The 17,210-nt window shown below is 33.2% G+C and overlaps 2 protein-coding genes and 1 non-coding gene across 3 annotated transcripts; 2 read left to right on the forward strand and 1 right to left on the reverse strand.

Annotated features, from left to right (window-relative positions):
• Window positions 1-1,945: 1,945 nt before the first annotated feature.
• Window positions 1,946-3,719, forward strand: LOC102662846 (WAT1-related protein At5g40230). Its single transcript, XM_006601366.1, has 4 exons — window positions 1,946-2,154; window positions 2,608-2,736; window positions 3,214-3,468; window positions 3,569-3,719. Exons 1-4 carry the CDS (start codon window positions 1,946-1,948, stop codon window positions 3,717-3,719), a joined length of 744 nt encoding a protein of 247 aa, XP_006601429.1.
• A 4,109-nt stretch (window positions 3,720-7,828) lies between these two features.
• On the forward strand, window positions 7,829-9,201 carry LOC100790520 (uncharacterized). The gene is made up of 3 exons (XR_005889306.1): window positions 7,829-8,040; window positions 8,143-8,548; window positions 8,846-9,201. It is a non-coding gene; the product is annotated as an uncharacterized protein (transcript).
• Window positions 9,202-9,349: 148 nt separating this feature from the next.
• On the reverse strand, window positions 9,350-14,861 carry LOC100791040 (protease Do-like 9). Its single transcript, XM_003550699.5, has 9 exons — window positions 14,137-14,861; window positions 12,751-12,950; window positions 12,231-12,411; window positions 11,924-12,115; window positions 11,013-11,245; window positions 10,110-10,211; window positions 9,962-10,012; window positions 9,754-9,858; window positions 9,350-9,669 (listed from the first exon to the last, which is right to left on the reverse strand). Exons 1-9 carry the CDS (start codon window positions 14,702-14,704, stop codon window positions 9,571-9,573), a joined length of 1,731 nt encoding a protein of 576 aa, XP_003550747.1. The 5' UTR covers window positions 14,705-14,861; the 3' UTR covers window positions 9,350-9,570.
• Window positions 14,862-17,210: the final 2,349 nt, after the last annotated feature.

Below are 17,210 nucleotides of genomic sequence, written 5' to 3' on the forward strand. Positions count from 1 at the left end.
CCAACCATGAGCACCTTGGACGACCACACGAGTCCTCATTAACTTCTGGTCTAAAACTGATTAACACAGCAAAGTTAATCAAAGGAAACTAAACAACATAAGTTGAATGACAAGGACAAGACAATCACAAAGAAGAACCTGTTCCAATCCAACTGCCAAACAAAAGAAAAACATTAAGATTAGCCATCTCCAATCACCAGGCAATGTAAACTTGCTGCATCCCTCAATGCCAATTCATATTTCATTGCACATTACAATTTAAATTTGAAACTATCAAATTCCTTATTTCTTCCTTTGCAAATGCAAATAGAGGCAATTTTATCTGCATATTCATGTGCAGGGAGAAAGGGCGTTCATTACACTTACACCCCATGTCCTTCACATTTCATCAGTCTAGAAAGAAAAAAGAGACTCCTTTTTCACACACTAGAAGTGAAAACTCTAACACCTAAGTTACCAGATTCATTTCCTAAATCCATTAGCATCCAGTGATCAGAAACAACAACTTAATAACTTGATTGATCACACTCAAAGTTGGTAGATTCAACAATTAGTATAAAATTCAGCAACCTAAGTAAATTTCTTGCACTCACATATCATCCTTCAGAAAGCAAGGGTAAGGTAATATAAATCCTGATGACATACATATAAGCAGATTCAGCGCATCAAGAAGCCAATTAAAATAGGTCATTCTTATTTTTTTTCAATTTATGCCTCACACATATGGGTAGTGCAACATTATAAATCTATAAATTTTCAACTCTATTCATCAGGGACATCTCCAAATTATTATCTTTTTTATTTTCTCATTAGACAATTCCAGTAACATACCACTCATATTTTCTCTTTAACTTCTTTTGTTACAGCAATCCGAATTCCACAACATTAGACCCCACCACCTACTTTATTAAACCCTAACTCCTAAGGTCATATTACAGCAATTCCTAACTCTCCAAATCCATAAAGTAACTGTCTGACACCAAAGAGTTTTTTTCCCTTATTATAAACCCTTTGAACTCTTTCTCAATCCCATTCTCTTTTCAGTTTTTTAAAAATAGGAAATAAACAGAGACATGAAAAAGGGTAGTCTAATACAACGAATAAAAAATGCGGAAAATTGAAATTGAAAAGGTAAAATTGAAGAGCAAGGAAAAGGAAAAATAGATAGGCATTTTTTTTTACCAATGGGGACTAAAGGGTTCCGAACTCGCTTCTTCTCTTCTAGGAGATGATCTTCAGCCATGTTGAGCAGAAAAGAAAGCGAGGTTGAAGTTGAAGTTGAAATTGAACCCCAATTGGAGAATCAAAAAGAAAATAGGTGGCACAAAATAACTTTACGTCTCTTCTTCACATTATTACAATTGTATAGTCTAGTTTGAAAAGGCATGCGTAACTCAAACCTTATATAAGTTAATTTGAATAGCAAAATTGTACTACTATGAACAATAATAAAATAAGATATAATTTAAATTTCAAAAATATATTTTTTGAAATGCATACACAATCATATAAAAAAAAGTAAGAGAGAAAAATAACTGAATGATATGTATGATATTAATTTTTATATTTAAATAACAAAACTGAGTTAAAAATGTTTACAAGTAGTATAGTTTTATATTAGTTAATATGCTACGAATATCAAATTTTCTCGTTGAAAGGTGGTTGTAGTTTTTGGCCAATCAGTGGATCCATGCACAGCACAAACACATTTGGACAAAATAATAAGTAAAATTTGGAGAGGGAGAATGTTTCGAACGAAAGTGATGGTGGTTCTGTACCATCACTACAGCATTATTGTCTTAAAATGTTTGATAAGCATCTAATATATTATCTATTACTTAAAGAAAGAGGAAATAACGAGAGAAAAAAATTTATGATCTAATAGAAACAAAGATAATAATAAATAAGAAATGATGAAATATTCAAAATGAAAAGAGATTTGTGTATGTTATTTTATTATAATAATGCTGGAGCGGTTGAGTGGCTTGACGTTGGCCTCACCACGTTGGGTAAAGCAACCATGTCAAGAGGAATGAACCACTTCGTCTTTGTTGTCTACTCCAACGCCCTTGCAACTCTCATTCTCCTCTCTTCCTCTTTTTTCATCAACAGGTACTCCCTCTCTCACTTTCTCTTCCTATTCTTCTTTTTTTTTTATCTACAAATATTAATTATTAATTTTGTTTGTTAGTGGGAAGATTCGAATTTACAATTTTTCCCTAGTCTTCTTTTTTCGCTATTAAGTGAATTTTATAAATATCTTCTCTTCTTATTTTACTTGTCATCAACATTAAAAATATGTTTGAATACACTTTAAAATCATGATGTCTACCTTAAAATCACGGTGTTACTATGAATTTTCCAAAACAACGTATAATTGTTTCACATTCACCATAATTTCATTATTGATTTTGGTTTGTGACCACCAATCCAAATATGCTATAAATTTGTATGGTGGATTCACAAGTTTTCTAAATTTTAAAAAGTTATAATGTCCTTCAACTTGCTACTTCAAATTTTTGAAATAAGTAACATAACACAATACTGTTCCTATTAGTATTTTTCTTGGTCCTTTATAAGGAAAAATTGTAAGAATTTTGTTCATTGGAGCATTTGCAGCATAACTGTCATGCAGAATTGTGTTTTCACTGGCATTGACTACAGCTCTCCCACTCTTGGATCTGCTATGAGCAATTTGACTCCAGCAATCACTTTTGTGCTAGCGGTCATCCTCGGGCAATTAATATAATTACATTCTTTTCTTTTACTTTGTACAATAATAACAACATGGATGAGGAGTTTTCTAGAACAGAACACATTGCAAGATAATGTTTATAATTATATTTATAACTCGGATTTTATAATAATATATGTTCATCATGATTGAATTAAAGTTTGTAAATTAAACTTGTAATTTGTGTTTGCAAAACCAATCTAAGTCTTATATCTCTCTCAGTTTTCAGACAAAATTTTAATGAACAAACTTACTTTTAAAGGTAATCAAACATGTCGCAAAACTAAGTTTACTCTCCAACTTGATTTTGGAACATTCCAAACTGAAAAAGAAACATATCCTATGTTGTTACTTGTTAGTTGTTGCATTCAACATTAGAACTGGAACTAAGATATTTCTAGAGTTTCTAAGGACGATTGTGAAACCATGATGTTAGATTATTTTACTGTCTTAATTAAAAACCATATCATATATTATAGGATGGAGAAGTTGAATATTGGAAGCTCAATAAGCCAGATCAAGGTCATGGGCACAGTGTTGTCCATCGCTGGAGCATTACTCGTGACCCTTTACAAGGGAAGTCCCATCATCAGCTTTCGAACTCAACCCTCTCCATCACAACCATTGCCATCTTTGTTGGCTGCAACCAGTAACTGGGTCATTGGAGGTCTCTTCTTTGCCACTGCCGCATTTTCGACTGTTGTCTTCCTTGGTGAAACACTCCATGTTGGCAGGTAACTATCTTATTCTAGAAAGAAAAAAAAAGTTATTTTCTATTGTTATCAAATATGAAGCTATCAACAAAGCTTTTTTTGTGTGTTTCCATTGTTTTAGTGTCATTGGCGCAGTGGTAATCGCCATTGGATTTTACACAGTATTGTGGGCACAATCAAAAGAGGAAAATGCAAAAGGCCTACAGGTTGATAGACTGTCATCCCCGTCTGCCCAAGCGAGTCCTCTACTAGAGACAGTCCCAAGAAAGTAATGTTTTGACTCCATCTTCGTCAATTTTTTCAACAAACACAGGTGTGGTGAAAGAATCTTTGTTTTTTCAGGAGATTTTTTTTTACCAATCTATAGTGAAGTTCTGTTTTGCATTGCCTAATCTAGAGTACCTATCAGTACTGTCACATTGGTGAAAGTAATAGAAACTCTTTAAACTGCTCAGTTCCTTCAAAATTTAACAAAGGACAATGACTCAAAAGATGACTAATTGTAATGTAAATCCTGTTTACCTATCTATCGTCCCTTTCAAAGTGCAGAAACACGAGAGTCCCGAGAGGCATTAGCACTTGAATTAAACATAACTCCAGAACCATGTAGGGAAAGAATCTAACTAAAAGTCAAGTCAAGTCAAGCCCACACATCTGCATCATTTTTACCAAGATAATGTGCATATAATGACTTGATATCATGATGCAGAATATCCAGAAGGACTGGCTAAACGACCAAAAGGGTGAATTTTTTTTTTTTTTCTAAATTATCAAATGCGGTAAAATTTAAATTAATACCCAAAAAGAGATAAGTCCCAGGATAACCTACTACTTCAGAATAAAAACTCATAAATTTTTTTATGACTTTTGTTTTCCAACTTCTAAAACAAAAAAAAAAAAAAATACTTATGACTTGAAAGTTATATTAAAAAAAATAGAAGTCTTATACCTTATTAAAAAAAAAGTTGTAAACCTTTTTACCACTTTAGTAGAAAAGAAAAAAAAAGTTACCATTTTTTAATCAGAAGTCATAGGCGATTTTATGGTTTATTTCTTTTTAGTATTAATTTAAATTTTACTTCCATTTGGTAATTTAGAAAAAAAAAATTGCACCCTTTTAATCTTTTAGCCACGAAGGACCACTGTCTGCATAGGAAATGATAGGTTCGTTAATAAAGCTATTGGCATTTTCCCACAACATAAGACAGTGGAGGAAGGCAAGGGGGGCCTGATTATATTCTAGACTGTTGGTTCCCACTTAAACAAACAATGACGATTTTGAGAAGAGATTAATTCGAGATTGAAATTGAAACTAGGAAGCTAAGTATGAAGAAAGAAAAACAGATTAAATGTCAGAAACTCAAGCAATTAACTTAATTAGGTGTTTGTAATTAATTTTTGATAATCACAATTAGGCAATTGGAAAAAAGTATGGGACCTGCGAATTAATTTAATCATTTTCTTTTATACTCTTAATTTATGGTGAAGTCTATAAATGACATATCCACCCACTTAAAAAAAAGTGAATGTATTTATTGGATTATATAATATTGACAATATAAGTCATTTTCATTGTTTGAAAAAAATTATCTCTCAAAATATAAACAGTATCCTTAAATACGACAACTACTTAAATCATTTAATTCTACAAGTATTTTTCTTAGAATGACACTTAAATTGATGATATTATTACCTAAGAAAATTAAATTAACTAACTTAATTACTAATCCTCTCAAAAACTATTTTTATTATTTTTAATGAATTAAATTTGTGTTTCTTATATATAGAAACAAAAATAACATCTTATTGGTTCAACAGACTACATCATGATAAGAGTTATCATATACTGACCATCAACAATAATTTTGAAAAAAAAAATATTTAAAATTACTAACTAAATTAGTCATTTTTCTTAATTTTTATTAGTTAATAGTTAAAAGATTTTATATATAGGACGGAGGTATTTTCTCTCCGGTCTCATTTTCACTCAATTTTTTTTTCTATTTCTCTTTTCATTTTGTATCCCGTTATTTATCACTTTTTCTCTATATATAAAATTATTTTTCATAGTGTTCTGCTGTGTGTTGGTCTATTAGTGGTAATATCATGTAAGAATTGGACACCTCATGTTTGTAGATACTTAAGGGGGGGGGGGGGGGGGGGGAATAAAAAAAAAGAAGTATAAATGTCATAAATTAATAATATAATGTAATAAAAATAAGAGATGTAAATAAAATATTTTCACCATGCGAATTTCCAAAAAAAGCACGAACTCCTTTATTTATTTTTGCATATTCTTCTTGTTTCCTAAATAAAATTTATGCAGCATTATTGGTGCAATATGGTGCTTATAAGCTGTATGTTGTTATTACGATAGACTGGTAGATGTTGTAATAGGCACGTGATCAAAGAGTATAGGCAATTTTGTTGCTAGATTTATGGCTCTATAATAATGCATGTGGTTGTGGTTGAAATTGATATTTGATATTCTCGCGTCACACTCTTTTAAATATACTATCTACTATTCATAAAATATGATAAGTCTCACACTGCGGGAGGGCATGTAATGATGTTGCATTCTCAGAGTCAGGGATGAAATTAGTCATGCATGTCATACAATACAACTACAAGTATGCAGCCACGTGATGGGTCAATAGGTCAATTGTGATGATAGTGTTGTTGGGTCATCTTGGTAACTTCATTACAGTTTACTATCATGCGATTAAATCTGGATTGTACAATTATTATGGCAGAGTTTTGGGCGTTTTTGCACGGTTTGAATTTGGCTTAGGGGAGGGGTTTTCGTAACATTATTCTCATTGAGTCAGATTCTTTATCAGCCATTAAACTCATCTCTAATGGATGCTCTACAATTCATCCTCATCCATGCCTTTTTCTATTGTTAATTTGTTTTATTCCTTAACCTAGAATCTTTTTTCCATGTTACTTAAAAGCCCACCAAATTCACACCAGGGGGAGAGAGAGCTAGAAGGAAAAAGATCAAATGGGAGTGAGAAGCAATTTGGTGGAATGGAGTCCATTCATAGCAATGGTGACTGTGGAGTGCCTTAACGTGGGGCTGTCCACGTTGAGTAAAGCAGCCATGTCAAGAGGAGTGAACCACTTCGTCCTTGTTGTCTACTCCAATGTTCTTGCTACTCTCTTACTCCTCCCTTCCTCTTACTCCTGAGCGGAAAGAAAGTAAATTCAACTCAAAATTTTAAATTAAAATGTATTCGTTTTTTTCCTTTTTCTCTTCAAACAAGCCCACCCTGGAAAAAGAAAACAAAATGGAAACACAGAAAATTATTAGTTCTTATTTGGTTACCTGTAAGGTCACTAAGGTGGAATCACAAGTTAATTTTATAAGGTTATTACAACGTCATGCCATGCAACTTGAGACTTCAACTTCAACTTTTTGAAATAACACAACTTCTCTTTCACTCTATTTAATTTCTCTTTGCCAATTGTTTGCAGAACAAGGCCATCCCTTTCTTTCTCGCTTCTCTGCAAGTTCTTCCTCCTCGGCATTCTAGGGTTTGTGTTAATTGCATTATATACCTTTTTTCCAATTCCTTTATACGGAAAGATAATCACCATACACAAATATAATGTAAGAGTGTTGTTCATCATTGGAGATTTGCAGCATAACTGTCATGCAGAATTGTGTTTTCATCGGCATTAACTACAGCTCTCCCACTCTTGGATCCACTATGAGCAATTTGTCTCCAGCAATCACTTTTGTGCTAGCGGTTACCCTCAGGTAATTTTTTGCATTCTTTTCCTTTACTTTTTATTTTACATAATAATATCAAAACCGAACACACCGCAAGATATTGTGTATATAATTACATTTACAACTCGGGTTTTATAAAGTATATGTTGTTACATTCAACAATAGAACTGCGGCACAACAAGATACGGAGAAATGCTGATAATGCATTCTTTTGAACATATTCTCTATCATTCTTATCTATGTTGACGATTCACAAACTACAATATTATATATGTTATTTTTTGTTTATTATATTTTAATATTTTTCCACATTCGTATATTAAATTTTAAAATTTTCATGTTAATCTTTAGATTTTTTAAAGTTTATTTTGATCATTTATTTCATTTTTTTATTACAAATGTTAGTGTGTATTCTATTAATATTTTAAATTAATTATTTTATTTATATTTAATGTTCAATCAATATTTAAAATATTAACAGACGAAAGAAATGATCAAAACTAAACTTCCAAAACATAAAAGAATAAAATAAAATTTTAAATATTTAATATACCTAAATAAATAAATAAATATTAAAATATAATAGATCAAAATGACTATTTTACTCTCTTGGTTAAAATATAACCATATATTATAGGATGGAGAAGTTGAATATTAGAAGCTCAATAAGCCAGATCAAGGTCATGGGCGCAGTGCTGTCCATATCTGGAGCATTAGTTGTTACCTTTTACAAGGGCAGTTCCATCAGCACCTTTAGAATTCAACCATCTTTGTTGGCTGAAACCAATAACTGGGTCATTGGGGGTCTCGTCTTTGCCATGGCCTCTGTTTCTTTTGCAGCCTGGAATATTACTCAGGTGAGATCCCTATTTCTTAGCTTTGTTAAATATTTAGACCACTAAGATATAAATAGTTGCAAAGGTCTTTAATTTAAGAGATTTGGTTGAGCTTGTTTGCAGGCAGTAATTATGAAAGAATATTCATATCAATCAACCATAATAGCCTACTATTGCCTGTTTGGAACTATCCATAGTACAATACTTTCTCTAATTGTAGTCAGAGATTCAAATGCATGGAAAATAAGCCTCGACGTTGACCTCATCTGTATATTCTATTCAGTAAGCATTTACTAGAAACGTTAAAAAACAAGTTTTAAACCGTATCGAGGATTTATTGCTATGCTCATTCGTGTGTGTGGAAAACAATATCACAGGCTATTGCGGGAAGTGTTGTGACATTTTCTGTAACGGCATGGTGCATAAAAAGGAAAGGACCTGTATTTGTTAGCATGTTCAAGCCTGCGGGGATTGCCATTGCTGCCTTTTCCAGTGTTGCCTTCCTTGGTGAAACACTCCATGTTGGCAGGTAATTCTCATTGTCCCTTGTTTTTCACTTCTATTAAGTTCTGGTAAGTTATCGTCAGATATCATATTAACATACCAAATCCTTCATTTCGTAGCATTTGTGATGTTTTTACATTGCATTATTCCATAAACTAGTGAAGGTACTGTGTACTTATAAGAAATAATGAAACATGTCGTGCAATTTGCTTCAATAATCTTAACTCCCAGTTTTCTAATTGCCTGTTTATCCTTGGCATGTGTACTCTTTGCTGAAAGTACAACTGCTTTCTATTGACTTTTCGTGTTTTCCCATTCTTAGTATCATTGGCGCAGTTATAATCGCCATCGGACTTTACACAGTATTGTGGGCACAATCAAAAGAGGAAAACTTGAAAGGTCTCGAAGTTGATAGAAAACCATCCCCATCTACCCAAACAAGTCCTCTACTAGAGTCCCACCAAAGAAACATTTTAGCATAACCATTTAGAACATGTTTAGGAATCTATTGCAAAATTATGTTTGAGGCAAAGATAATTTTGTCAACGGATCAGAATATTTATTTTTGCGTTCATTTTGCTTTTATCTATTGGATTTCATGTTGAAATATGCATGGTAACATTTCCAACTACAAATCAAATATGTACTTATCTGATGACTATGTTCATCTTCACCAATTTTATTCAAGTCACGCCCACCAATGTGGTTAAAGAATCTTTAATTTTTATTTGTTTTTAACTTTGTTGCCAATCTATAGTTCTTTTTTGCACTGCCTGCTCATCGGTGAAAGTAATGGAAACTCTTTACATTGCTCAGTTCCCTAAAATTTGAAAAAGGCCAATGTATCAGAAGACAATGAATTGTAATGTAAATCCTGCTTACCTATCTATCATTCCTTTCAAAATGTGGAACCATCAGAGTCCCAAGGGGGATTAGCACTTGAATTAAACATACATGTAAGGAAACAATCTAACTAAAAGTTAAGTCAAGCCAACACATCTGCATATAATGACTAAAGATCATGATGCAGAATCTACTACATTGTGATCATGACTTAAGATCATCAGACATTGCCGATGGAATACAGTGTGTTGAAAGAATATCAAGAGTAGCTGCTTTTGCAGTCTTCGTGCGAAGCACCACTATCTGCATATAAGAGGATTAGTTAGTCAATATGGCTACTTCCATTTTCACACAAGCACATAAAACAGGGAAGGATGGCAAGTGAACCTGATCATAATCTAGATCAAATTTTAGATATTCATCATTGCAGCTCTCTACCATAGTGGCTAAGCTCTTCAGGTTTTTCACTGGTTGACCATTGAAAGCAAGGACCTTCACAGATATACAGAATAAAAACCAGTAAACAACTGAACGGTTAAGCTGATATAGCTGTCAGCAAGAAAAGGCAAAAAGATGGAACATATCCATTACTAACCTGGGTGTTCACAAAATCTTCATATCCAATGTTGATATCAGCCACCAGCACCTTTAATGTGTCAAAGAGTTAATCAGACATCATAAGGTCCTTAGGAGAAACAGCAGAAAGAATGGCACTGAATGCAGCAGTTTATCCAAAAGTATACCTGAGAGACCACGACAAGTTGTTCATCCGGTGATTGTGGCATTGAATGCAGCAGTTTATCCAAAAGCTTGACTGGAGCTTCATATTCATAATCCTTTCCATACTGTTCATTCATACATGATAAAATGAGTTGGAAAAGAATGGGTCCATCCACAAGATAGTTACCAAATGCAGGTTGAATGAATGAATTTAATAATTAATGCCAAAAGTAAAGTAAATAATAAAAGGTACAAGGTAATATACACTTCTAATGTCATGAAACTTTGGAGTGAAAGCTTATATAATAGCATAATCTCAAAACCTTACATGTCACCAAAACAGACTAGACTGAGATTACATTCAATACAGGGAGATACATACAGAAACTGAAATAAATACATAACTTTCTATTGTAATAAACATAATCACCAGCTCCAACTTTTATACAGAACCATAGTCATTGCACATAGTTTAATACATGTTATGTAAAGGCCATATAAATGCAGCAGATAGCAGGACATTGCTATGAAACCTGAATCACATTATTTATTCATTAAAAAACCTTGTAATAACTTCACCAGCACAGTCCACTATATCATTATGGCGTAACATTTTTAAAGGTAATAAACTGTTTTAATTTCGAAACATCTCAATGATCTCCTCATCAATAATGATCCCTGTAATGAGTTTTATGCAGCAATGATGAATGATTTTTCATTTTAGACAGATATTACACAGGTTCAAATCATCAGATCAGATTAAATTTGTCCAGTACTAGACATTCAAATGCCACTTGGGAGGAAGAAACACTGAAAGTGCTGAAGTACATCCAGATCAATATTACCAATAGTAAAACAAACAGCAACACCTAAGACACCAAATAACTGAATTATTAATGCCTAGGGATGATGGATTAGCCACTGACCTCAGAACGAAGATATGGAACCGAAACAGTTGTAAAAACAAATCCAGCAATAATATAATATGAGGGAGGCTTGCCCTTGCTGTGTGCTGGAATAAGCCTTCTGTGACTATCAAGTTTGATGTCAAATTTCAAAATGTCTGAATTCCGCAGTACTTTGATTGCTGCATTATCCCCAGTATATTTCTGTGATATGAGATAACTGAAACCAATGCGCTCTCCATGACGGAATGGAACTGAAAAGAACACCCCAAGAGTTTAAAATATTACAGACTGTTAAACTCAAATCTATGATATATTATATTGGCCACAGGAGAGATGATTAATTGCATGAAGTCTCATAATTGCTACCTAATCAGTAAACAAACACAAAAAACAGTGCACCAATATAGATAGTGACTTTATAACTAAATTGCAAAAGAATTAAAATTGATCCAGTAATGTACTATGACTACCGATAGATGACAGTTTTGTTTTTCCTCTTCATATCTAAACTGAAATTATAAATTACATAAGAATTAAAATTGATCCAGTAATGTACTATGACTAACGAGAGATGACAGAGTTTTGTTTTTCCTCTTCATATCTAAACTGAAATTATAAATTACATAAGAATTAAAATTGATCCAGTAATGTACTATGACTAACGAGAGATGACAGAATTTTGTTTTTCCTCTTCATATCTAAACTGAAATTAGTAGCACAAAACCTAAACCACAAAACAAATGCTAATCCAAATAGCAAAAGTGGACAGATCTGGAGAGAAATAGATTCCATCAATTCTATACAAAAATAGTTGGAGTTTTGACATTCTTCAAAAAGTTCCTACGTGTTAAAATCTTTTAGGGCACCTAAACAAATGTAAGCTACATACTGGGCATAATGTATAAAGAAACTGAAACAAAACCACTCACCCGTTCCATCATTGGCAATGTCAACCCCATCAAAACTAAGAATAACATCTGATGGCTTCAAAACCTTAGATTCTGGAGCAGTAGGATCAATTCTTCTAATACGCACACCTTTCTGGTCAGGTTTCATGCCCGTTGCCATTCGCAGATCAGGATTTTCCATTTTTTGCCACTCAACCCCAAGAATAGGGAATCCTAACAGCAGATTGAGAAAGAAAGATCTCAGTGCATAAAACTTCAATTCTAAAAATGCTCTGATAGCATCTTGTAAAAGTGAAATCTACATCTTAGTTTGTAGCTACCATATTACCAGTATATCCTCCATTCTTCTCATAATCCTGGATAAAATGCATGATAACTGGCGTTGGAATGACATAACCTATATTCTCCGCATCTTCATGCTTGAGGGACTGAAATGCAATCCCCACACAGTTTCCTTTGTCATTAAATGCAGGTCCACCAGAATTGCCAGAGTTTATAGCAGCATCAATCTGCAAAAGACAACCTTAATGAAGGAAAATTAGGATACATTAAACAAATCATGCATTCATAACTAAGGGTACAATTGGATTTTGGGTATACAGCTTAATTAAGTGTTTGTTCAGTACACTCCTATTATGTGAGGGCTTATGCCATAGATTTGACCATAAAACTTATTGGAATAAGATAAAAAGAGCTTATTTTGATAAGCTATACCAAGAAACTTATTGAAATTAGGTATGAAGAGCTTATGAGAATCTTCAGCTTTTCTATTAGCTTCCCATAAGCTCTTCCAAACAGACATTAAATGATTAAGAATAACAATGGAAGACTAATCATTTCAACCTAACCTGTAAACCTAGAAGTTCTGTAGAACCATGGACATAAGATAAAATCTCAATGCGCGATACAACACCACTGGTCACTGAGATAGTGTCTCCACCAATTGGGTAGCCCACAACTGTAACTGCGTCTTGAAGTGTGGGCAATTCCCCAAACTCTACAGGTGACATCCCTTGCCAGAACTCATCATCATCAACTGTAAGCATGGCTGCAAGTGTAAAATCAAATGCATTAATTTGAATTCATATTAAGAAGTATAGCAAAAAGCCTCCTCAGTAATACTTTGGAGGTTGAGAATGAGATCTTAATTATGAATGTTACAAAGAATTTGATTGGGAAGTTACATGGCAAAATCCATTAGCTCGTTATTTAGTTTGAATTGGTGATGCAATCCAAAAAAATTATTCAACAGGCATTGGAAGGAATTCCGGCGGACCATATGAAAATTTAGAAATTCGCTTCTTTGATAGAGAAAAAGAGCCAGAATGGAATGAGTTTGAGTATCGATTTATTAGTAAAAAAACCATCTCCGACTTATGAATTTCCAAAACAAGAACTTTATGTAAGAATTGAAGCCCCCAAGGGAGAATTGGGAGTTTTTCTAATAGGGGATCAAAATGGTTTTCCCCAACTAAATCTTTCATCCATTATAAGTACACACAAGCAAAAGCATGTAACGAGAAGGCATGACACAACTTATTCTTCATATCCTCACTATTATGGTTTTATGATACTACAACTCATGGTTTTAAATTGCCGCCACAATATTCCTATTGCGGAGCTGTTTGTGACTGCAATAGCCTGCAATTGAGGTTTGAATTTCAATCACATGAAATGCTGAAACGTAGCCACAATGGAGCCGCAACAGAACCTCAGCACTGTTCTATTCCACTTTTATCGTAAAAAAAGACAACATTTCATAATTTGATCTTCTATTCTAACTTCCAAGTGTCAACAGTCAAATGGGTGTGTTCGTACGGGATGTGGGGGATACCGAATCTTAAAATGAGCAAAAAAGTTATACTATCTCGTAAATAAAGTATATAATAAATCATTTTTAAATGCAAACCTATAATAATGTCACGCTGCAATGTCCTCAGTCGCAACCGCAATTTAGAACCATGCTACAACTAGTTCCATATAATAGCTTCAAATACCAATAAATCATTTTTAAATATTATTGATTCTTAATGAAGTCATAGAGCGGATAAATATATTTCTATACATAATATACCTTAATCTCATCCATACAGTGAGTATGTACAGTAACAAATATATGTTGGTTCCCTTCACTTATTCACCGTTATTGTCTTATGATTCTACATTTCTATACATCTATTCTCGTTGTATGAAATTCAAAGTAAATAAATGACAAGGAGTTAGTTGTTTGTTACCAATATCACATTCGGTTCCAATGGCGAGCACAGTGGCCAAGTACTTGGTATCAGAACCACGTTTCTTGAGCTTGACCTGCGTGTAGTGTTCCACGGAATGCGCATTGGTGAGAACCCTTCTCCCGCCAATCACAAACCCGCTGCTGCTCGAGCTGTATTGCCTCTTCCTCTGCCACGGCAGCGAAAAATTGGGTTCCGTATGTACGCAGAACACCTTCACCACCGAGTCCATCGCCGGCAGCACCCTTGCCTCCCACGCTGCCGGGTCCGCCTCCGTCGACACGGCGGGAGACACCCCGACGACGTCGCCGGGGACCGAGAAGTCCCCGCCGCCGTTGGTGTCGAGGGGGCGGGCGTGGCGGCGCCCCGGGGGCAGAGCGTGGGGCTTGTTGGGGCGGCCGCGGAGGCGGCGGTGGTGGGGAGAGGCCGTGGTGTCGATGAGCTCGACGTTGCCGACAGAGAAGACGTCGTCCATGGCGGTGGAGCTTGGGGAGGTGGCGGGGTGGTCTAGGGTTTCGGTGGCGGGGGTTTTGGGTTTGCGTCCTCTCTTACGTTTGTTATCTCCCATTCTATTCTATGTTGTTAAGATCAGAGTAGTAGGGTTCAGATTCATGCGCAGAGGAAAAACAAAATGAGGGATGGGAGGGAATCCAAATCAAACCAAACTCTTTTTTATTCGCCTCTTCTTCTCACTTATATTTCCATTTTTCCCCGACTATCATAGTCTTTTGCTGCATTTAAATATTTCATTTTTTTTTAATGGTAATTCACTTTTTAAATCAAATTCTCTCTCAAGCATTGTCACGGAGTTTTTATATTAGTTCTTGAATTGAATTTTTTGTTTAAAAGCTCAAATATAAAATTAAGATATATCTTTTTTTTAGTCTCACAAATTAAAACTCACACTTTAGTAAAAAAAAAATAGTTTATCCTACTGTAAAAAATGGTTACGATTTGTACATCCAAACCATAAAAGATAGGAAGAACTAAAATAAAATTCATGAATTTTAAAAAAAAAATTAATTTAAGGATTAAAAAAAGACAGATCACATATTTAAGAAGAAAAAAACTATATGTTTTAAAAGGTGTGCTAGAATTGCACTATCTGGAGGTGAAGTATTGATTGTTTGTTTTACAGAAATAGAATAAAAATAATAAAACAATTTGTGTAACAACACTGATAAACAATTTATTCAAAATGCTTGAAAACCCATTCATACACTAATCAAAATACTTAAATTTTAGAATTAAATTTAAAAGGTAAAATAATTTAATCCAATTAGTCCAAACAAAATTCAATAAACTAAACATTTTATTTTGATAATTTAATATATATATATATATATATATATATATATATATATATATATATATATATATATATATATATGTGTGTGTGTGTGTGTGTGTGTGTGTGTTTGGGTATGTGCATAAAGGGTATTTGAATAATTTCTTATTAGAGAGTCTTACAAACATGGTTATCTTTATACGCACAACCCATAAATAAACAGGTAGAAAATAAATATTTAAAAAAATTTCGAATAACATATAGCAATTTAAATTCAATTCATTACAAATTTTACTTATGCACGGCCACAAATATTTTTACCATACCCATATATGTGATTATGGTAAGGAACATTTCCTCAAAAGAAAAGAAGGCCACTATAGACAGAGAATAGTGAGGTCCCTTCACGGGATAGCCCAGCCTTGTGGCTGCTCTAGAGGTTGTTAAGGATGAGTTTTTTTTTTTTCAGAAGCAAAACTTTTGTTCTTGGATTCATTCAGCCACAGCACGGCCCAAAATCTTACATACATATACTTAAAGTCACAAATTTTGGTGTATAATTTCATTTAAATTATCTTTACATAGATTTTCATACAATTCAAAAATTATACACGCTAATATATTTTTCCTTTAAGAAAAATTCTAATACAATAACTATTCCTTTAGCCCTTCTCATTACACTTTTTCTTTAATCAAACAAATCGCCTTTTAATTTTATAATGAGTGAATTAGAATGAAGTAAAATAGAATATTATTTCACTGTTTAGATATTTTTATAACAGATCGAAGAAAAAAGACTATTCATCTCATACTTGTAAATTAGAGGTGAAAAGAGCAGTAATAGATCAATGAAATGGATTTAGATTCAATTCCAATCCATTTTATTCTAAAAATCTAAATAATAAAAAATCAGTATCGCTTATTCTATTATACAGGAAAATAAAGACTAATTTCACCCTCCAAATTAACAATATGCTGTTAAATGGTCATATTATTATGGAGATCAGTATTCAACCGTAAGCATCTTAAATTGCCTCAATGAAATTAAGCTTCTAACAGTATTTGGAGTTATAAAAAAAAGGGTAAAAGAAAAAACAACAACGATGCATTAACAACTGTTGTAAGGACGCTATTTGTGTTCATAACGTGTTCCTTGATCCTTATGTGGGGGATCCCCTTTTATCATTCATATTGCTTAATGTTTACTTAAACATTCCACCAACCTGTTAATGCCAGTAATAATGTGTAGCCCCCCATCCTTTTCTCCCCATAAAGCCAGCACAATTGCACAACCATTTGTTTTGCCCATCTTACTAAATAAATCTTTTTGCTGCCATTGTTCATAGTCCACAAACATTAACTTTTTTTTTTATCTTTTGCTTTTCCATGTAATTATATAATAAAAAGAGGACTTATCTCTAACTTTGAGATTTTTCATTTGTTGTTTGTGTAAATGCTGTTAATAAAAATATACAATTTATATCCCTAACTTTGAGATTTTTGGTTTGTTGTTTGTATAAATGCTCTTACTAATGGAACGTGATAGAAATGAATATGTTAGTATCACAAAAAATAAATACTTAGGGAGACAATTATTCAAGACGACTAAATATATTTTATTTATTTATATTTTTAAAATTAAAAATAATTGTGATCATTGCCCCAACATTCCAACTAGTAGCAAGTTGCGTCCTCCCCACAAATAATTTTCGTTTTTTTTTGTGTGTGTGTGTAAAAAACTCAGGAATGTATTTTTTTATTTTTTTTTGGTTTATTGCGCTACTAA

The sequence above is a fragment of the Glycine max genome, chromosome 17 (genome assembly GCF_000004515.6).
Source record: "Glycine max cultivar Williams 82 chromosome 17, Glycine_max_v4.0, whole genome shotgun sequence".
In the NCBI taxonomy this organism is placed as follows: Eukaryota; Viridiplantae; Streptophyta; class Magnoliopsida; order Fabales; family Fabaceae; genus Glycine; species Glycine max.

Coding starts and splice junctions, on each gene's coding strand:
- LOC102662846 (XM_006601366.1), top strand. CDS start 1,946: ATGTTATTTTATTATAATAATGCTGGAGCGGTTGAGTGGCTTGACGTT. Junction 2,155..2,607: donor TTCCTATTCTTCTTTTTTTT/TTATCTACAAAT, acceptor TTTTGTTCATTG/GAGCATTTGCAGCATAACTG. Junction 3,469..3,568: donor GAAACACTCCATGTTGGCAG/GTAACTATCTTA, acceptor CCATTGTTTTAG/TGTCATTGGCGCAGTGGTAA.
- LOC100791040 (XM_003550699.5), bottom strand. CDS start 14,704: ATGGGAGATAACAAACGTAAGAGAGGACGCAAACCCAAAACCCCCGCC. Junction 12,116..12,230: donor GAAGAATGGAGGATATACTG/GTAATATGGTAG, acceptor ATCTGCTGTTAG/GATTCCCTATTCTTGGGGTT. Junction 9,670..9,753: donor TTGATCTAGATTATGATCAG/GTTCACTTGCCA, acceptor TCTTATATGCAG/ATAGTGGTGCTTCGCACGAA.